Consider the following 15,469-nt stretch of genomic DNA (forward strand, 5'->3'; position numbering starts at 1 on the left):
AGTAGTTGGTGAACCAGGCGAGGCAGTCGTTTGAGAAGCCAAAGCTATTGAGTCTGCCAATAAGAATGCAGTGATTGACAGAGTCGAAAGCCTTGGCCAGGTCAATGAAGACGGCTGCAGAGTACTGTCTTTTATTGATGGCGGTTATGATATCGTTTAGGACCTTGAGCGTGGCAGAGGTGCACCCATGACTAGCTCGGAAACCAGATGGCATAGTGGAGAAGGTACGGTTCGATTCGAAATGGTCGGTGATCCCCCTTTGAAGAGGGGGATGACCCCGGCAGCTTTCCAATCTTTGGGGATCTCAGACGATATGAAAGAGGTTGAATAGGCTAGTAATAGGGGTTGCAACAATTTCTGCGGATAATTTTAGAAAGAGAGGGTCCTGATTGTCTAGGATCCAGATTTTGCAGCTCTTTCAGAACATCAGCTGTCTGGATTTGGGTGAAGGATAATCGATCATTGAAGTTATTGATTATCGTAGATAACATTTTCCTATTTCATGGGTTCTGTATTCACAAAGCAGTTGATCAACTAAGAGACAAATAGCCATGGCTGGGTATGGGTGGTCAGTATCCAACAATGTTCATATGGCAAATGGGTAGAGTTACAATGGCTTATTGGGGTACACATGTTTGGGGACCCTATACAGAAATGGCAAGGAACACTATTGTAATACCGTAGCTACATCTGGTCAAGAATCTTAGTTTGTTATTCAGACATAGGCCTACAAGATCCGCATTTGAATTGAATCAATAAATGGATGGACTGTGGAACCGTAATATTAAGCAGGCGTGGCAGGAATCAAGATGACGTCGGCACAAAATTTGCAGTTGATAAACAAACTAAAAACTTCCGTCCTCCTCCGCCATCTTCCACCACGAGAAAGAGCAGAGAAGCGCAAAGGAGGACACTGTATTTTGTCTGGAAACGTTAGCTAGCTCACTAGCTATATCGTTAATCTCTTTGCAAAATGAGTGACATTGAGGATGGAAACTTCGATGGACGAGTAAGTATTAACGTTGCAACGCAACCCAAAACAATGTCCTGTCTTTCCTCCCTTGCTTACATACAGTACTCTAGCTAGCTAACTAACAGGGTAAATTAATAACCTGCTATCTTTGTTAGCAACGTTCTGGCAAGCTAGCTTAGTAGGCTAATTAGCGGTTTGAGCAGCTAACGTTAATTAACGCAACAAAATTCGTAATTTAAAAAAGGTAGTTAGACAGAAACAAGAGGTTCTGCACACTATTGTAATCTTACTAGGATACACTGGTTCGTTACTGTTAGCTAGTATAGTAGTAGCTACGTAACGTTACCTTTCGCTAGTTGCCAGCCGAACAATACAATACTAGCTACGTCGCAAGCTAGCTAGGTGACGTTTCTAGCTAGCTAACTGGCTAATGTTATCGCTATCTTTGGTTATCGTACATGATGCTACCGGTAGCATAAACGTAACTTTATGCACGTGACACAGAAATGAGCGAGTTCGCTATTCGATAGCTCTCAGGTAAGTTTGGTGCCTTTGTCGTACCAGTTGCAGTCAGGCAATCTGAGCTTCAAGCCGCTCTTCCTTTCCTGTTTACAGCAATCTTTCATTATAATCTTGTAGCTAAATCAATTAGCGGTCAAAGTAACGTAACATCCCACATTGTAGCTAATGGTGAAAGTGAAGCCGTTTTCTAAAGTCCTCTCACAATGTTCACTTACTCAGTGTTATGCTGCAACAATGTATTACAATGTTGCTCTATTGAAAAGTTGTACTCATCACTAAACCCTTATGAGATGATGGGTAATAACTAAACAATTTTTGCAAGTATAGTTTGTCCTGCTATACTAGAGATGCTGTAGATATTCATTTCACGAAATATTTTAAATTTTTCTATAAATTCATGATCTTTAATTGTATTGAATGTTCTTTTTTCATTAAGGTTATTGATCGTGAAGGATGTGAAGAGTTTTATCCAAGAATGTGGAAGAAAATATCCAAGAATAAACGAAGGCTTTTTTGAAAAACAGTTACAGAGCAGAACATAGAAGTGGGAAGGGGAAAATGAATGAAACTGGAAGATTGGTGGTCAGATATAGAAGCGCTTGCAGTGTGTATGGCTAAAGGTGAAAATGGTTTCTATTTGGGGAAGAGAACCCGGAATCAGAAAATGGAAAAAAGAAGAACGACGAAGAACAGTAGAATTCCTGAGAGAAGGAAGTAGAGTATATAAAGAATCTGGAAGAAAGAATGAATGTATCCCTAGGTTAAGTAAATGTACAGTATATGTTCCAAGTGTCTTTACACTTCTATGCTCCATTTCTATAGTTTAAAAATGCATGTTGACTTTAGTTTGACCCAGGTAGAAGAAATGAGACATGGGATATGTTAACATTGACAGGGTTCAAACATATTATTAATCCAAGTGAAGGTTTTTTTTGTTAATCTTCTCTATCATATGTAATAGACGTGGTGGAGCGCTAACCCTTTCCTCCACAGTGTATGAGCTCTAGTGATTTATGTCTGGCTTTGAAAAGTTGCTTGTGTGTGTTCCTTCTGAGTAATGTGTGTGTTAAGTATAAGAGGGGGTCTCTTTAACACGCGGCTACTGTAACATTAGGGCTCTCGCTCCCCATCCAAATCGGACCGTGGCAGTCCTGTCCGGGTCAAGTCAGAGAGCAGATCCGGCTCCGCGAGCCCATCAAGGGCCGCCAAACACTCAGAGTCTCGGTCCCGCTCTAAGTCCAGGTGAGTCTGTCCTCCTGTTATTTCTCTTAGCAGAAATAACTAATTGATTTCCATTCTATTTGTGGAGGGTGATGTTTCAATGTGCTGTGGGTCAAGTTGACAATTATCTTGCTCTCCCCTTTTCCTCATTCCTTCCTATGGCCCTCTCTCCTCCAACCTCTCTCCAGGTCTCGCTCTCGGAGGCACTCCAACCGCAGGTACAGCCGCTCTCGCTCCCCCTCCAACCGGAAGAAGTCCCGTTCCTACAGCCCGGAATACCGGAAGAAGAAGAGCCAAAGCGAGTCACCTAACCGCCGCCATACCAGCAGCAGAGTGAGTATCACATTGCTGACAGGTCACAGGTCAGGGTCTGACTGCTGAATGAGTAGAGCAGTACTTCGCAACCCTCTCCTGGGTAACCACCAGACGTTTCACATTTATTGTAATCCTAAATTGTCACATCTGGTTCAACTAGTCGTGGGCTTGATTATTAGTGAACTAGTTACAGCAAGTGTTCCAGTTTTTAGTATGTGAAACATGACAGTTACCAAGAAGCGGGTTGGGAAACCCTGTGGTGGAGGAACAGCTCAGTAGGGTGTAGAAAATACCAAATTGTCACATTTGTTAAGGGCTTGCAGCTGCTTTATGTAATTGTGGAACTTTATTAGGATGTGTGTACATAGTTAATTGTAGGTAGTGTTAATTTACAGCTCAGTATGGTATAGAAAATACCAAAGCTGTATTGTCTGTTACAGGAAACAGAATGCTGTGACTTATTTAATAACCCTTTTATTTAACCCTCCCTCTCTTTATGTCAATAGAGCCATGACTTCAGAAAAGAGACATTCGGTCAGGGAGCAGGAGGTGATGAGGATGCCAGGGTATGTAGACATTCTTACCTTTTATCTTCTACATTAAAAGAGCATTGGAGTATTTTAATGTGAAGGGGGGCCTCAACATGCAAATCCTGTGGTCTAGCAGTAACGCTCCTGAATACCGTCCCATGTATGACTCAGATCAGGGGTTGTGTGTAAGTGAGCGAGAGGGACTGAGATGATGAGTGATTTACTGGTAACTCACATGCTACTCCCAGTGGCTGGTAATCTACTTGTTCCTATCAGCTGCTGTGAAATCTGACCCCTTTGACCTCCAGGCGAACCCTGACCCCAACCAGTGCCTGGGGGTGTTTGGGCTGAGCCTGTACACCACGGAGAAGGACCTGAGGGAAGTGTTTGGCCGGTATGGCCCGCTGGCCGGGGTTAACGTGGTGTATGACCAGCGCACCGGGCGCTCCCGAGGCTTTGCCTTCGTCTACTTCGAGAGGATTGACGACTCCAAGGAGGTATGGAACAAACGTAGCAGTCTGGGCCTCTTTCGCAATTTGTCTTTCCTCGATTATTGCATCCTCTCTCCTTGCTCCTCAGCCTATTTTAAAAATGTTTTTAATTAACCTTTATTTAACTAGGCAAGTCAGTTAAGAACAAATTATTATTCACAATGACGGCCTAGGAACAGTGGGTTAACTGCTTTGTTCAGGGGCAGAAATACAGAATTATACCGTGTCAGCTCGGGGATTCGATCTAGCAACCTTTCGGTTACTGGCCCAACACTAACCACTAGGCTACCTGACGCCCCTATTGGAGTAGAGGTCTAAGTCCCTGCCCTCAAACCTTCTTGTCCAATGGGTTTTAATAAAGATTAAAGGAAAGGGTAATCTAGGAAAGATTCATTGAGAGAGAGAGTTTGGGGAAAAAGGTGATGTCTTATTCAGAACCAATTTTATCGTCATAAGAAGTGCTGTTAATCATTGGGTAATACAGTAATACCTAAGAGTCGACGGTAACTTGTGGTGTCAAACGCCTTATTCCTCAATCCTTGAATATCTAAAAGGTTCAAAATCCTTTTAATTTGCTAATTAATCTTGAACAATTGATATTGTACACTGACTAGTCTATGCATTAGCTTTCATATTGTATCTGTTGGGTGTGACTACTCATAAGCACCAGCAGGTGTCAGGCCTGCCACTCAAAGTTCGCTGTGGTACCAGTCACATGGGACTCTTCACTGTAATGAAGGTTCTAAACCCAGAGGCCCATTATCGCAAGACTTTGAGGATTGCTTGCGAAGCAGACTCTGTAGACGGGGTTTGAGAAGTCATTCTTCCTTCATTTTCTTGAACTCTAAAGGCACAGCTTGGATTTGCGCCACTGTCTTAAGTAACTGAAAATGTTACTCAAACCTCGTGACAGTGACAACTTTATATCGAAGGAATGCATTTCATTTGAAGGCCTGCACATGCGCAGTTCGGTGTGATACGTTAGACCCAATGACGTGTTTCTGCATATGAGCTTAGCTAGCCAACGTCACCATGACATCGCCTACAAGCGTGATCTGGGATTTCTATCGGAGAAGCAGTTTCAACGGCTGTGCTGCCTCAATGGGACAGTGCAAGCCGTGCTCAGTATGCGCACGCATTAAACCGTGTCTTTACCCTTCACCCCAAAACTATCCCTGGGCAAGTAGAACCCAGAGTTGAGATGGAGAGAAGCTCATTTTCAGAGTAACTGATTTTAAACTCCTATCATTTGGTTCCTCGTCTCTTTTTTTTTCTTCTAGGCGATGGAGCGTGCCAACGGTATGGAGCTGGACGGGAGACGTATCAGAGTGGACTTTTCCATCACCAAGAGGGCCCACACCCCTACGCCTGGCATCTACATGGGCCGACCCACACAGTAAGTATAGGATGGTTCATCTCTGCTCATTGTGTAATTTTACAGATGTCTTGCTGCCAGTGTTCTGTCTCCTGTGGGTATTGTGTGTCTGTTTTTTCTTTCTTGGATGTCGTTGTGTGAAGTAGTGATACTGGGGGATAGTATTACTTAGCTTATTGGTAGTTATGGGTTGTGTCTGAAATGGCGCCCTGTCCCTTATATAGGGAACCTGGTGCCATATCAGATGCAGACAAGGATTGTTTTAGGGAATCTTGTAACTCTCAGTAAACATGAACTTGTCCCTTCTTCAGTAATGGTGGTGGTGGTGGTGGAGGAGAGCGAAACAGTGGCAGCAGTGGTGGAGGGAGGAGGGGCCGGGACTCGTACGACCGATACGATGATCGACGGGGCGGCGGCTACGACCGTGGATATGACCGTGGATACGATCGGGGAGACCGAGGTGGAGACCGGGGATATGACAGATATGACGAGTACGACAAGTACAGGTGAGTTATACTCAGGATGTTGACTTTATTCAAGAGATTCACATTGGCGATAACCTTAAGTAGCTACGAATATATTTGGAATAAAAATATTCTATTTTTTCCCCCCAGGGCTAACTCAACATTGCTGGTGTTCATGTTAAATTTGAGGGGATGAATGGGGTTACTTGTCCAATGCTGGCTAATATTGTGAGTTATTCCTTCTTAGGCTAGTGTACATCTTTTTGTTCTCTCTCTCCCTCTTACAGTCGCAGGCGCTCTCCCTCTCCCTACTACAGTCGATACAGGTCACGCTCCAGGTCTCGCTCATACAGCCCACGTAAGTACAAACACCTCAACAGCTTTTGTAAACTTTTTAAACCATACTCTGGTGTTTGATGTCTGAGAGAGCCTTAGACACTAACATGCGTCATTGTCTCTTTGCAGGACGATACTAACAGACTTCCATCAAGATTAAGTTTTCCTTTTCTTCGTGACCCACATTGGAACGGAGCCGTTTGGGAGCTTTGTCACGCTAACTGAAGTGTTTATCAACAGACAGAATCTCCTCTGTGACTTAGCACGGAAGTCAGAGTTCGGACAGAGAGTCAGTCGTTTGTTTACGTGCTGTAGATGTCTTAATTTTTAAAAAACTTTTCGATGCATCCATGTAGTGTTTGCTAAAGATCTAGAGGGTGGTAATGAAACTAATTGAGCCTGTTTTGAGTGTCTTTAGAACGTACCCTTCTCCATCACTGATCTGTAAGTGACTGTATAAGTGGAAGCATGGTATACATTTTATTGCTTTCACCAATCCAGCCTTGACAGATCAGTGATTACCTCAAGGGAAGAAAATATGTATTTAATATTCAAAGTATTCAAACAGGCTTTTTGGTTTTAGTAGGAGGAAATGTGAAATGAATCAGTGGATTGAGAAGGGTCTTCGTTTTTGAGTTGCTTGTTTATTGTCGGGATACCTCCGGAGATTTTTATTTAGATGTATGATTTTTTTATTTTAATGAAAATAAAAACCCAAATCTTGATGTGTGATGGTGATTGAGCTTGATTCTGATATGAAAGTGAAGCCGTGGGGGTACCACTAAAAATGTCTCATAGATATGCATTAGTCATTACAGATGTTTTGTTTATATTGATATTAAGAACTTCTAGACCACAATGCACATCCTAATCAACATGTATACAATTTCAAATATCTTCTGTGGAGAAATACCAAAACCCACAAGATTTCTGTTTTCCTGTTGGAGCAACAGAAATGTGATAACATGCGAAAGAAATGCTCATAAGAATGGTACAAACATTTGTGCTGCTCATGATTGATAAATGTGGCCATTGCTTTTGACATTTATCATTTTACAGAAATATACCTTCTCAAGCTTATATCCTCTTTCCTGTTTTTCATTGTATTCAGTGGCAGGGTAGCCTAGTGGTTAGAGCGGTGGACTAGTAACCGGAAGGTTGCAAGTTCAAATTCCCGAGCTGCCCCTGAACAGGCAGTTAACCCACTGTTCCTAGGCCATCATTGAAAATAAGAATTTGTTCTTAACTGACTTGCCTAGTTAAATAAATGTAAAAAAAATAATCTCTGTTCAGATTGAAAAATCACGCTTCCTATTAGCCCCTCTGTTTTACTATGTAATGATACACTAGTCCAACTCCTTTTTATAGGGTGTGTTCAGCACTGTGAAGCATTCACAACACTGCAGATAGCAATACACTATAGAGATAGAGGACACAGCATTGTTTGTGCCCCATTATGGTGCCATTGAGGCCATCTCCATTTTGAAGTAGTCAAGTTTCTTCAATTCTGAGTTGGTAAACAAAGGGTGCATACTGCCACCTGGAGTGTGTTTGAATAGGGAAAGGTTGACGATTTGCAGTTATGGAATGTTGCTTCATGAGTAGACTTCATTGGCTGATACCTACTGATGACCTTGATGGAATTATGTGATCCTTCCTTAACCCATAGCAAGACTCCCCAGTTGATTACTTTAAATTTGTGAAAGATTTTAATGGTGCTGCCCATTTTAAAACTTTTTTGGGCATTAGAGTCTGCTCTATTTTTTTTTATTTAACTAGGTAGGATACTGTCAAGATAAAGCATAACAATTCGACACATACAAGAACACAGTTACACATGGAATAAACAAAACATAGTCAATAATACAGTAGAACAAAAGAAAACAAGTCTATATACAGTGAGTGGAAATGAGGTAAGATAAGGGAGTTAAGGCAATAAATAGGCCATGGTGGTGAAGTAATTACAATATAGAATTTACATACTGGAATGGTAGATGTGCAGAAGATGAATGTGCAAGTAGAGATACTGGGGTGCAAAGGAGCAAGATAAAAAAAATACTGTATGGGGATGAGGTAGGTAGATGGGCTGTTTACAGATGGGCTATGTACAGGTGCAGTGATCTGTGAGCTGCTCTGACAGCTGGCGCTTAAAGCTAGTGAGGGAGATATGAGTCTCCAGCTTCAGAGATTTTTGCAGTTCATTCCAGTCAATGGCAGCAGAGAATTGGAAGGAAAGATGACCAAAGAAGGAATTGGCTTTGGGGGTGACCACTGAAATATACAGTGGTGCAAAAAAGTATTCTCATTTTGTTTGTCATAGTTTAAGTGTACAGTGCCTTGCGAAAGTATTCGGCCCCCTTGAACTTTGCGACCTTTTGCCACATTTCAGGCTTCAAACATAAAGATGTAAAACTGTATTTTTTTGTGCAGAATCAACAACAAGTGGGACACAATCATGAAGTGGAACGACATTAATTGGATATTTCAAACTTTTTGAACAAATCAAAAACTGAAAAATTGGGCGTGCAAAATTATTCAGCCCCTTTACTTTCAGTGCAGCAAACTCTCTCCAGAAGTTCAGTGAGGATCTCTGAATGATCCAATGTTGACCTAAATGACTAATGATGATAAATAAAATCCACCTGTGTGTAATCAAGTCTCCGTATAAATGCACTTGCACTGTGATAGTCTCAGAGGTCCGTTAAAAGCGCAGAGAGCATCATGAAGAACAAGGAACACACCAGGCAGGTCCGAGATACTGTTGTGAAGAAGTTTAAAGCCGGATTTGGATACAAAAAGATTTCCCAAGCTTTAAACATCCCAAGGAGCACTGTGCAAGCGATAATATTGAAATGGAAGGAGTATCAGACCACTGCAAATCTACCAAGACCTGGCCGTCCCTCTAAACTTTCAGCTCATACAAGGAGAAGACTGATCAGAGATGCAGCCAAGAGGCCCATGATCACTCTGGATGAACTGCAGAGATCTACAGCTGAGGTGGGAGACTCTGTCCATAGGACAACAATCAGTCGTATATTGCACAAATCTGGCCTTTATGGAAGAGTGGCAACACCATCCCCACTGTCAAACATGGTGGTGGCAGCCTCATGGTTTGGGCCTGCTTTTCTTCAGCAGGGACAGGGAAGATGGTTAAAATTGATGGGAAGATGGATGGAGCCAAATACAGGACCATTCTGGAAGAACCTGATGGAGTCTGCAAAAGACCTGAGACTGGGACGGAGATTTGTCTTCCAACAAGACAATGATCCAAAACATAAAGCAAAATCTACAATGGAATGGTTCAAAAATAAACATATCCAGGTGTTAGAATGGCCAAGTCAAAGTCCAGACCTGAATCCAATCGAGAATCTGTGGAAAGAACTGAAAACTGCTGCTCACAAATGCTCTCCATCCAACCTCACTGAGCTCGAGCTGTTTTGCAAGGAGGAATGGGAAAAAATGTCAGTCTCTCAATGTGCAAAACTGATAGAGACATACCCCAAGCGACTTACAGCTGTAATCGCAGCAAAAGGTGGCGCTACAAAGTATTAACTTAAGGGGGCTGAATAATTTTGCACGCCCAATTTTTCAGTTTTTGATTTGTTAAAAAAGTTTGAAATATCCAATAAATGTCGTTCCACTTCATGATTGTGTCCCACTTGTTGTTGATTCTTCACAAAAAAATACAGTTTTATATCTTTATGTTTGAAGCCTGAAATGTGGCAAAAGGTCGCAAAGTTCAAGAGGGCCGAATACTTTCGCAAGGCACTGTACCTATGATGAAAATTACAGGCCTCTCTTATCTTTTTTAAGTGGGAGAACTTGCACAATTGGTGGCTGACTAAATACTTTTTTGCCCCACTGTACCTGCTGGAGTGCGTGCTACGAGTGGGTGCTGCTATGGTGACCAGTGAGCTGAGATAAGGTGGGGCTTTACCTAGCAGAGACTTGTAGATAACCTGTAGCCAGTGGGTTTGGCGACGAGTATGAAGCGAGGGCCAACCAACGAGAGCGTACAGGTCGCAATGGTGGGTAGTGTATGGGGCTTTGGTGACAAAACAGACGGCACTGTGATAGACTGCATCCAGTTTGTTGAGTAGAGTGTTGGAGGCATTTTTATAGATGACATCACCAAAGTCGAGGATCGGTAGGATGGTCAGTTTTACGAGGGTATGTTTGGCAGCATGAGTGAAGGAGGCTTTGTTGCGGTATAGGAAGCCAATTCTAGATTTAATTTTGGATTGGAGATGCTTAATGTGAGTCTGGAAGGAGATTTTACAGTCTAACCAGACACCTATGTATCTATGCAATACACTCCACAGAAATAATCTGTTGTCCACATGAAATGGAAATTACTGCTCTATTTTCAGTTTTCTGTCTTCAATCCTCAAGAGGGCACAACTACAGGAAGTTCAGATTGAAATGCGTGGTGTGAAACAGATCATTTCTCTGTCATGTAGAATAGACCACAGGGATTGTGTTTCAGCTCAGCTCTATGAATTGCATTTCTATCTGCCACGCTGAATAATCCAATCAGACAGAGAGTGACACACCTTGTCTGAGAAAATGCTCAACAGAATGGGTGTGATCCACACAGTGTGATCAGTTGGGGGGACCATCAATCTAATTAACACACATATTGGTATGGAGAGGAGGAAGGGTAAAGAAGATGTGCAAATTAAGAGCATTTGTGATTCAGCAGGCTAGTTGACTGATCAGAAGCCGTAATAGAGGGGTGGGGTGGAAACCACAACGTTTATCTGGAGTATCGGGAGACCTTGAAACTAATGATACCGGAGCCCACTGAAGTGGGTAATGGCTACCATCACACCACTGACGACACTGTGGTTACTATAGGGTCAGGAACATAAACATTCGAAAATAATGCTATAGTTTGTTTTAAGAGCAAATTATTTTTAATCCAAGATACAGTTACAAGGGAAAATATTAATAAACTGACCAGCCCTACTAGTTTATGTTGACCAATAGAGTTTCATCTTCCCCTTGCAAGGGGAATGGCTACAGGGAATGAGGTAATATTTTGAGGCTATCTTTGAAAATAAATCGTTGAATTACAGTAGAGATGCACATGTTTGAAAGAGGGTAAACACATGACATAAAACCACTTTCACCTTTCTTTGACCGCCTTTATCAGCACCACCACCTGCTGGTGAATAGTAATGCAAACATGGTTGAAAATTCATTATAGGGGACAAACACAGCCTATTGTAATATATAAGTACTGAATGCTTGGAAGTGTTCAGATTAAGTGACTTGAAAGTTTTACCTGCAGGATGGTAAGGCTTTCACTGGATGAGACTGGGGAAACATCATAGCCAATTAAATAATATCCAAACACTGGTGAATCAAACATGCTGAGCTTAAACCAATAAAACAAATTTGTTTAAGGAAATGTAAAAGTTACTTTAACATGAGTGGAAACCAAATGAGTGGCCCTTGAGGTTGAACCCCAATAACTGCACGGCTATCTCTGCTATATGTCTGCAAGGAGAAACAGTGGAGCAAGGATAACCTCTGCCAGAGACGGAAGATGAAAGTCAATGAAGTAGACCAGACCCAGCTGCTATTGCATTGGTGTCTATGGGAGACACCCAGTTAAGTAGGCTGGAACTGACCATTTTTTTCCAATGGCAAACGGCCTGAGTGAACTATCTATATTTATCCACCATATTTGCCTCTGCCTCACAGTCAAGATGAGTTGATAGGCTATTCCCTGACCTCATGGTCAGAGGCATAAATTGGGTCTCAAAGAGCAGCCATAATCCCTATATAGTGCATTCCTAATGAGTAGTTCTGTCCGGTTCCAAAACAACCCAAGCTCCTACCGCTTCTGTGTTTTCAAATTTGAAAGGTGTAAGCAACATGGTGAAAGCAATCTAATGTATTCTCTGCCATATTGCTTAAACCTATCTGTCTCTTTCAGATCTGTAAACACCAAAGAAGTAGATACTTTTACTCAGTGTTATTATTCAGTATGATTATGTAGTACCTAAATTAATCAGACAATATCCATTTTCCAATTACCAAAGGCCAATTCAAGATTTTCCTCTTGTAGGACAATAAACGTGATTCTGATTCTGGGTGCAAATTTCACACCATGTCAGTTTAAAACATGATGTACATTCTAGAATATAGAACAGACATGATCCACTATCATGCAATATGTAAGTTATTACACACTAGTCATCACACTTCTATCTGCAACATTCTGAATGTTGCACTCTGCTAAATTCCCACTTATTGTTAATAAAAAATAATTACCAGCGTGCAGGCCAGGATTGGTTTTATTGGTGAGATGTGTTTCAATATGTTTGCTTTTCAAACTTAGCATGCAGAGGCTTGGTCTGAACTTCAGAAAACTATATCTCGGAAGTTTTTTGTGTTATCTTCTTATAAATGAACGAGTGTGTTATATAGTACATTTTACAAGAGGCACTAGGTACAGTTGTTAAATACAACACCAATAAATAACTGTTTCAAAATACAACAAAATCAAACATTGATCACAAATGAATGATATGTCAATTCCAAAATTAACTGGAAATGAGTTAATAAATTAACACAGCCTATTGTAATATATAAGTAATGTATGCTTGGAAGTGTTCAGATTAAGTGACTTGAAGTGTAGTTTGCATCAGAGCTTAGGTCAGTTCCATGTCACCTTAAGTCCACTCAGGAACTAATTTGATATCATTGAATTAATAAACAATATTTAGATTAATTTTCAACTCATGGGGTTACTTGAACAGAAATTAAATGAATATGCATAATATTCTCTGAGGGTTTCGTTCATAAATGTGTTTTCTGTATTGAATTGGAGTAAAAAAAAAAATCTACCATGAAATGACGATATACTGCAACTTGATACTAGAAATAATTTATATCAAGAAAATTAGCTGACGTATAAATAAAATCAGTGGATTTGTTGTTTCATGTAATATTGTACAGTGTCTGAAATACTATTTTCTGGAAAGGTTTCTAACAACAAGTTAACTGCTGTTATCAAACAAATATTGAATTCTTATAACATTCCTAAAAGTCACATTTCCTAAGCTATTTGTAAGTTTATTACAATAAACATTGGTGAACATCTTCACCAGCTATACTATGCTTCACTAATTGAAAAGATCACACTTACATTCACATAAAATAGGCCTAGATCCAGAGACTGGCAAAAAGGGTCTTGAACAACAATTTGAATGGATAGAATCCAAAGCAAAAATGTCTTCAACATAAAACGTTTGATAAATAACTATATAAAGGGCACAAACAGTGTTCTGAACTTAAATGTTCATTTATTTCATTTTGTCATTCACTTAGAACCTTTCGTTATCAATAATATATATTGTTTTTAGAATGATCATTGAAGTAGACCTAGGCAGAACACCGCCATTTTCTGTGCAGAAGACATTAGTGAAAGTCTATAGGGTGACCTCACAGGGGAAAAGACCAAATCTATTTCGAAAAAACGTTAAAATGTAAGGCACATTTAATGCAATTTAAGTGTAATCTATGAATGCTGGTCGCAATAAGTTATTTATCCGTACCATATCGATTACATAAATCTTCGGAGAAAAGTTCTCACACACGTTTTTTCAATATTCAGTACAACATGGCGTTCACGACAAGAATGCACCATACATTCTAGCTTAAACAGTCAGCCAATGGAATGCATTGAGACTTACAAGAGATGATTCGAGATATTCGACTGAAGTATAAATAAATAGAAACGGTTCCCCTTTTTCACTAAAAGACGGGAACGAATGAGACATTTATCCTCCACATCACGACACAGAAATACATAGCCTATTGTTTAAACTTAAACATTGCGTAATTATGGAATTAAATATAATCGTATTTGGTCTTAAAATCTCACCGATGGTCCCCGTGTGCTTTCCATTCTTAAAAATCTCAAATCATTCCATGCAAGACGCAGTCTTTGGTATATGAATCTTTCTTTATTTAAGCCTGTTTAGCCCTAAGGAATAAAGTTTTCCTCAAAGAATGTGGGCGGGGTCTTTTTCTGTACATTCTTCTCGGATATATTCACAACTTTGCAGTTTCTGAGCTCATTGTACAAGCCTGGAATGGTAGCGAAGAGAAGGAATGCGTACATTGGTTGGATGTAAACAAAGTATAGAATCTAAGTCACACTGATAGTCCAATATTTTATCTATATATATATATATATATATGAACACAGTATATTTCACATTTCCAGAAAAGTGTCTTAAATAAACATTGTGTTATTTCACAACAAACAGAATTAGAGTTGGGCTCATTGAACAAATCGACTAAATTGTGCGGGTTTACTGAACGAATAAGCTAGACTATTGAACTAAACGAATTAATTACACGGTTGTTTATTGTTTGTTGAAAGGCAAGTATACTTTTATGTTGAGGAAAAGATGACATCCTTATTTTTACCATGTAATACATTACAGGTGAATTTGCGAAGCAGACGAACATGTAGGCCTAATAGAGGTGTTTGAAACCATCTAATTTACCTCTTTTACCTTTTTCTTTTATATAAGATAATTTCCATCTCCAACTTTCTCATTGACCAACACAAATAATGGGACTGTTCTTGTGGAGTAGCCTAACATGTATCTAGCCGCATCGTTAGATTAGGAACGTGCTATTACCTTTTTCCATTAACAGTGAAAAAACAGTTTTCTTCGCGCGCTGATTCATATAGAACAGCCGTACAGAAGAGCCAATGAATGAACACGCTGAGCTCGATCCAGCGAGAGTAGTAGAGAGCGAGAATGAGCTCTCTGATTGGTCAGTCTTTCCAACCAATAGGAGCGCACTCTATGTTTGGCCAGCATAGAGTATGTCAATTTAAGGTGCTGCCAGTGCCAAAGCAGAGGGCCTACCGTTTTAGGCTTTGGCAATTCCAGTTCGCTTCTTTTTGCCTAACATGAACATGTCCATGAAACTCACTTGTTCTTATGTTGTCTAGAAACGAGTAAGTAACTTTTCCTGCAGTTATACATTTGAAGAAGGTATTTTAGCAGTATGCCATGACGTGTTGGCAATGCCTACACACGATTTAAAAGTTGAATAAACTATATGCATGCACAAATGGTATAGATATGGGCTATCCTGCACTGGTATGTGTAAGACACTATTCAACAGTGGCCATCCATGTGTTTCAAATTAAATTGAATGGAGTACACTTTCATTCTATTATTATTCCATTCAAATTTCTTCATACC

At 40.4% G+C, this 15,469-nt stretch overlaps 2 protein-coding genes and 1 long non-coding RNA gene across 3 annotated transcripts in view; 2 read left to right on the top strand and 1 right to left on the bottom strand.

The window, feature by feature from the left end:
• The first annotated feature begins 817 nt into the window (after positions 1-817).
• Positions 818-6,952, top strand: tra2a (transformer 2 alpha homolog). Its single transcript, XM_021572562.2, has 9 exons — positions 818-1,009; positions 2,610-2,737; positions 2,905-3,049; positions 3,538-3,597; positions 3,870-4,058; positions 5,333-5,448; positions 5,739-5,933; positions 6,179-6,249; positions 6,357-6,952. The coding sequence occupies exons 1-9, from the start codon at positions 974-976 to the stop codon at positions 6,365-6,367; spliced, it is 951 nt and encodes a 316-aa protein (XP_021428237.1). The 5' UTR covers positions 818-973; the 3' UTR covers positions 6,368-6,952.
• Positions 6,953-10,906: 3,954 nt separating this feature from the next.
• On the bottom strand, positions 10,907-14,948 carry LOC118941192. Its single transcript, XR_005037516.1, has 3 exons — positions 14,125-14,948; positions 11,515-11,546; positions 10,907-11,394 (listed from the first exon to the last, which is right to left on the bottom strand). It is a non-coding gene; the product is annotated as an uncharacterized LOC118941192 (long non-coding RNA).
• A 249-nt stretch (positions 14,949-15,197) lies between these two features.
• Positions 15,198-15,469, top strand: part of LOC110496587 (insulin-like growth factor 2 mRNA-binding protein 3) — a 37,801-nt gene continuing 37,529 nt past the window's right edge. Inside the window, exon 1 of the mRNA XM_036953345.1 lies at positions 15,198-15,219. The gene's annotated coding sequence lies outside the window, so the exon portion shown is untranslated. The remainder of the gene's footprint in view (positions 15,220-15,469) is intronic.

The sequence above is a fragment of the Oncorhynchus mykiss genome, chromosome 18 (genome assembly GCF_013265735.2).
Source record: "Oncorhynchus mykiss isolate Arlee chromosome 18, USDA_OmykA_1.1, whole genome shotgun sequence".
Classification (NCBI taxonomy): domain Eukaryota; kingdom Metazoa; phylum Chordata; class Actinopteri; order Salmoniformes; family Salmonidae; genus Oncorhynchus; species Oncorhynchus mykiss.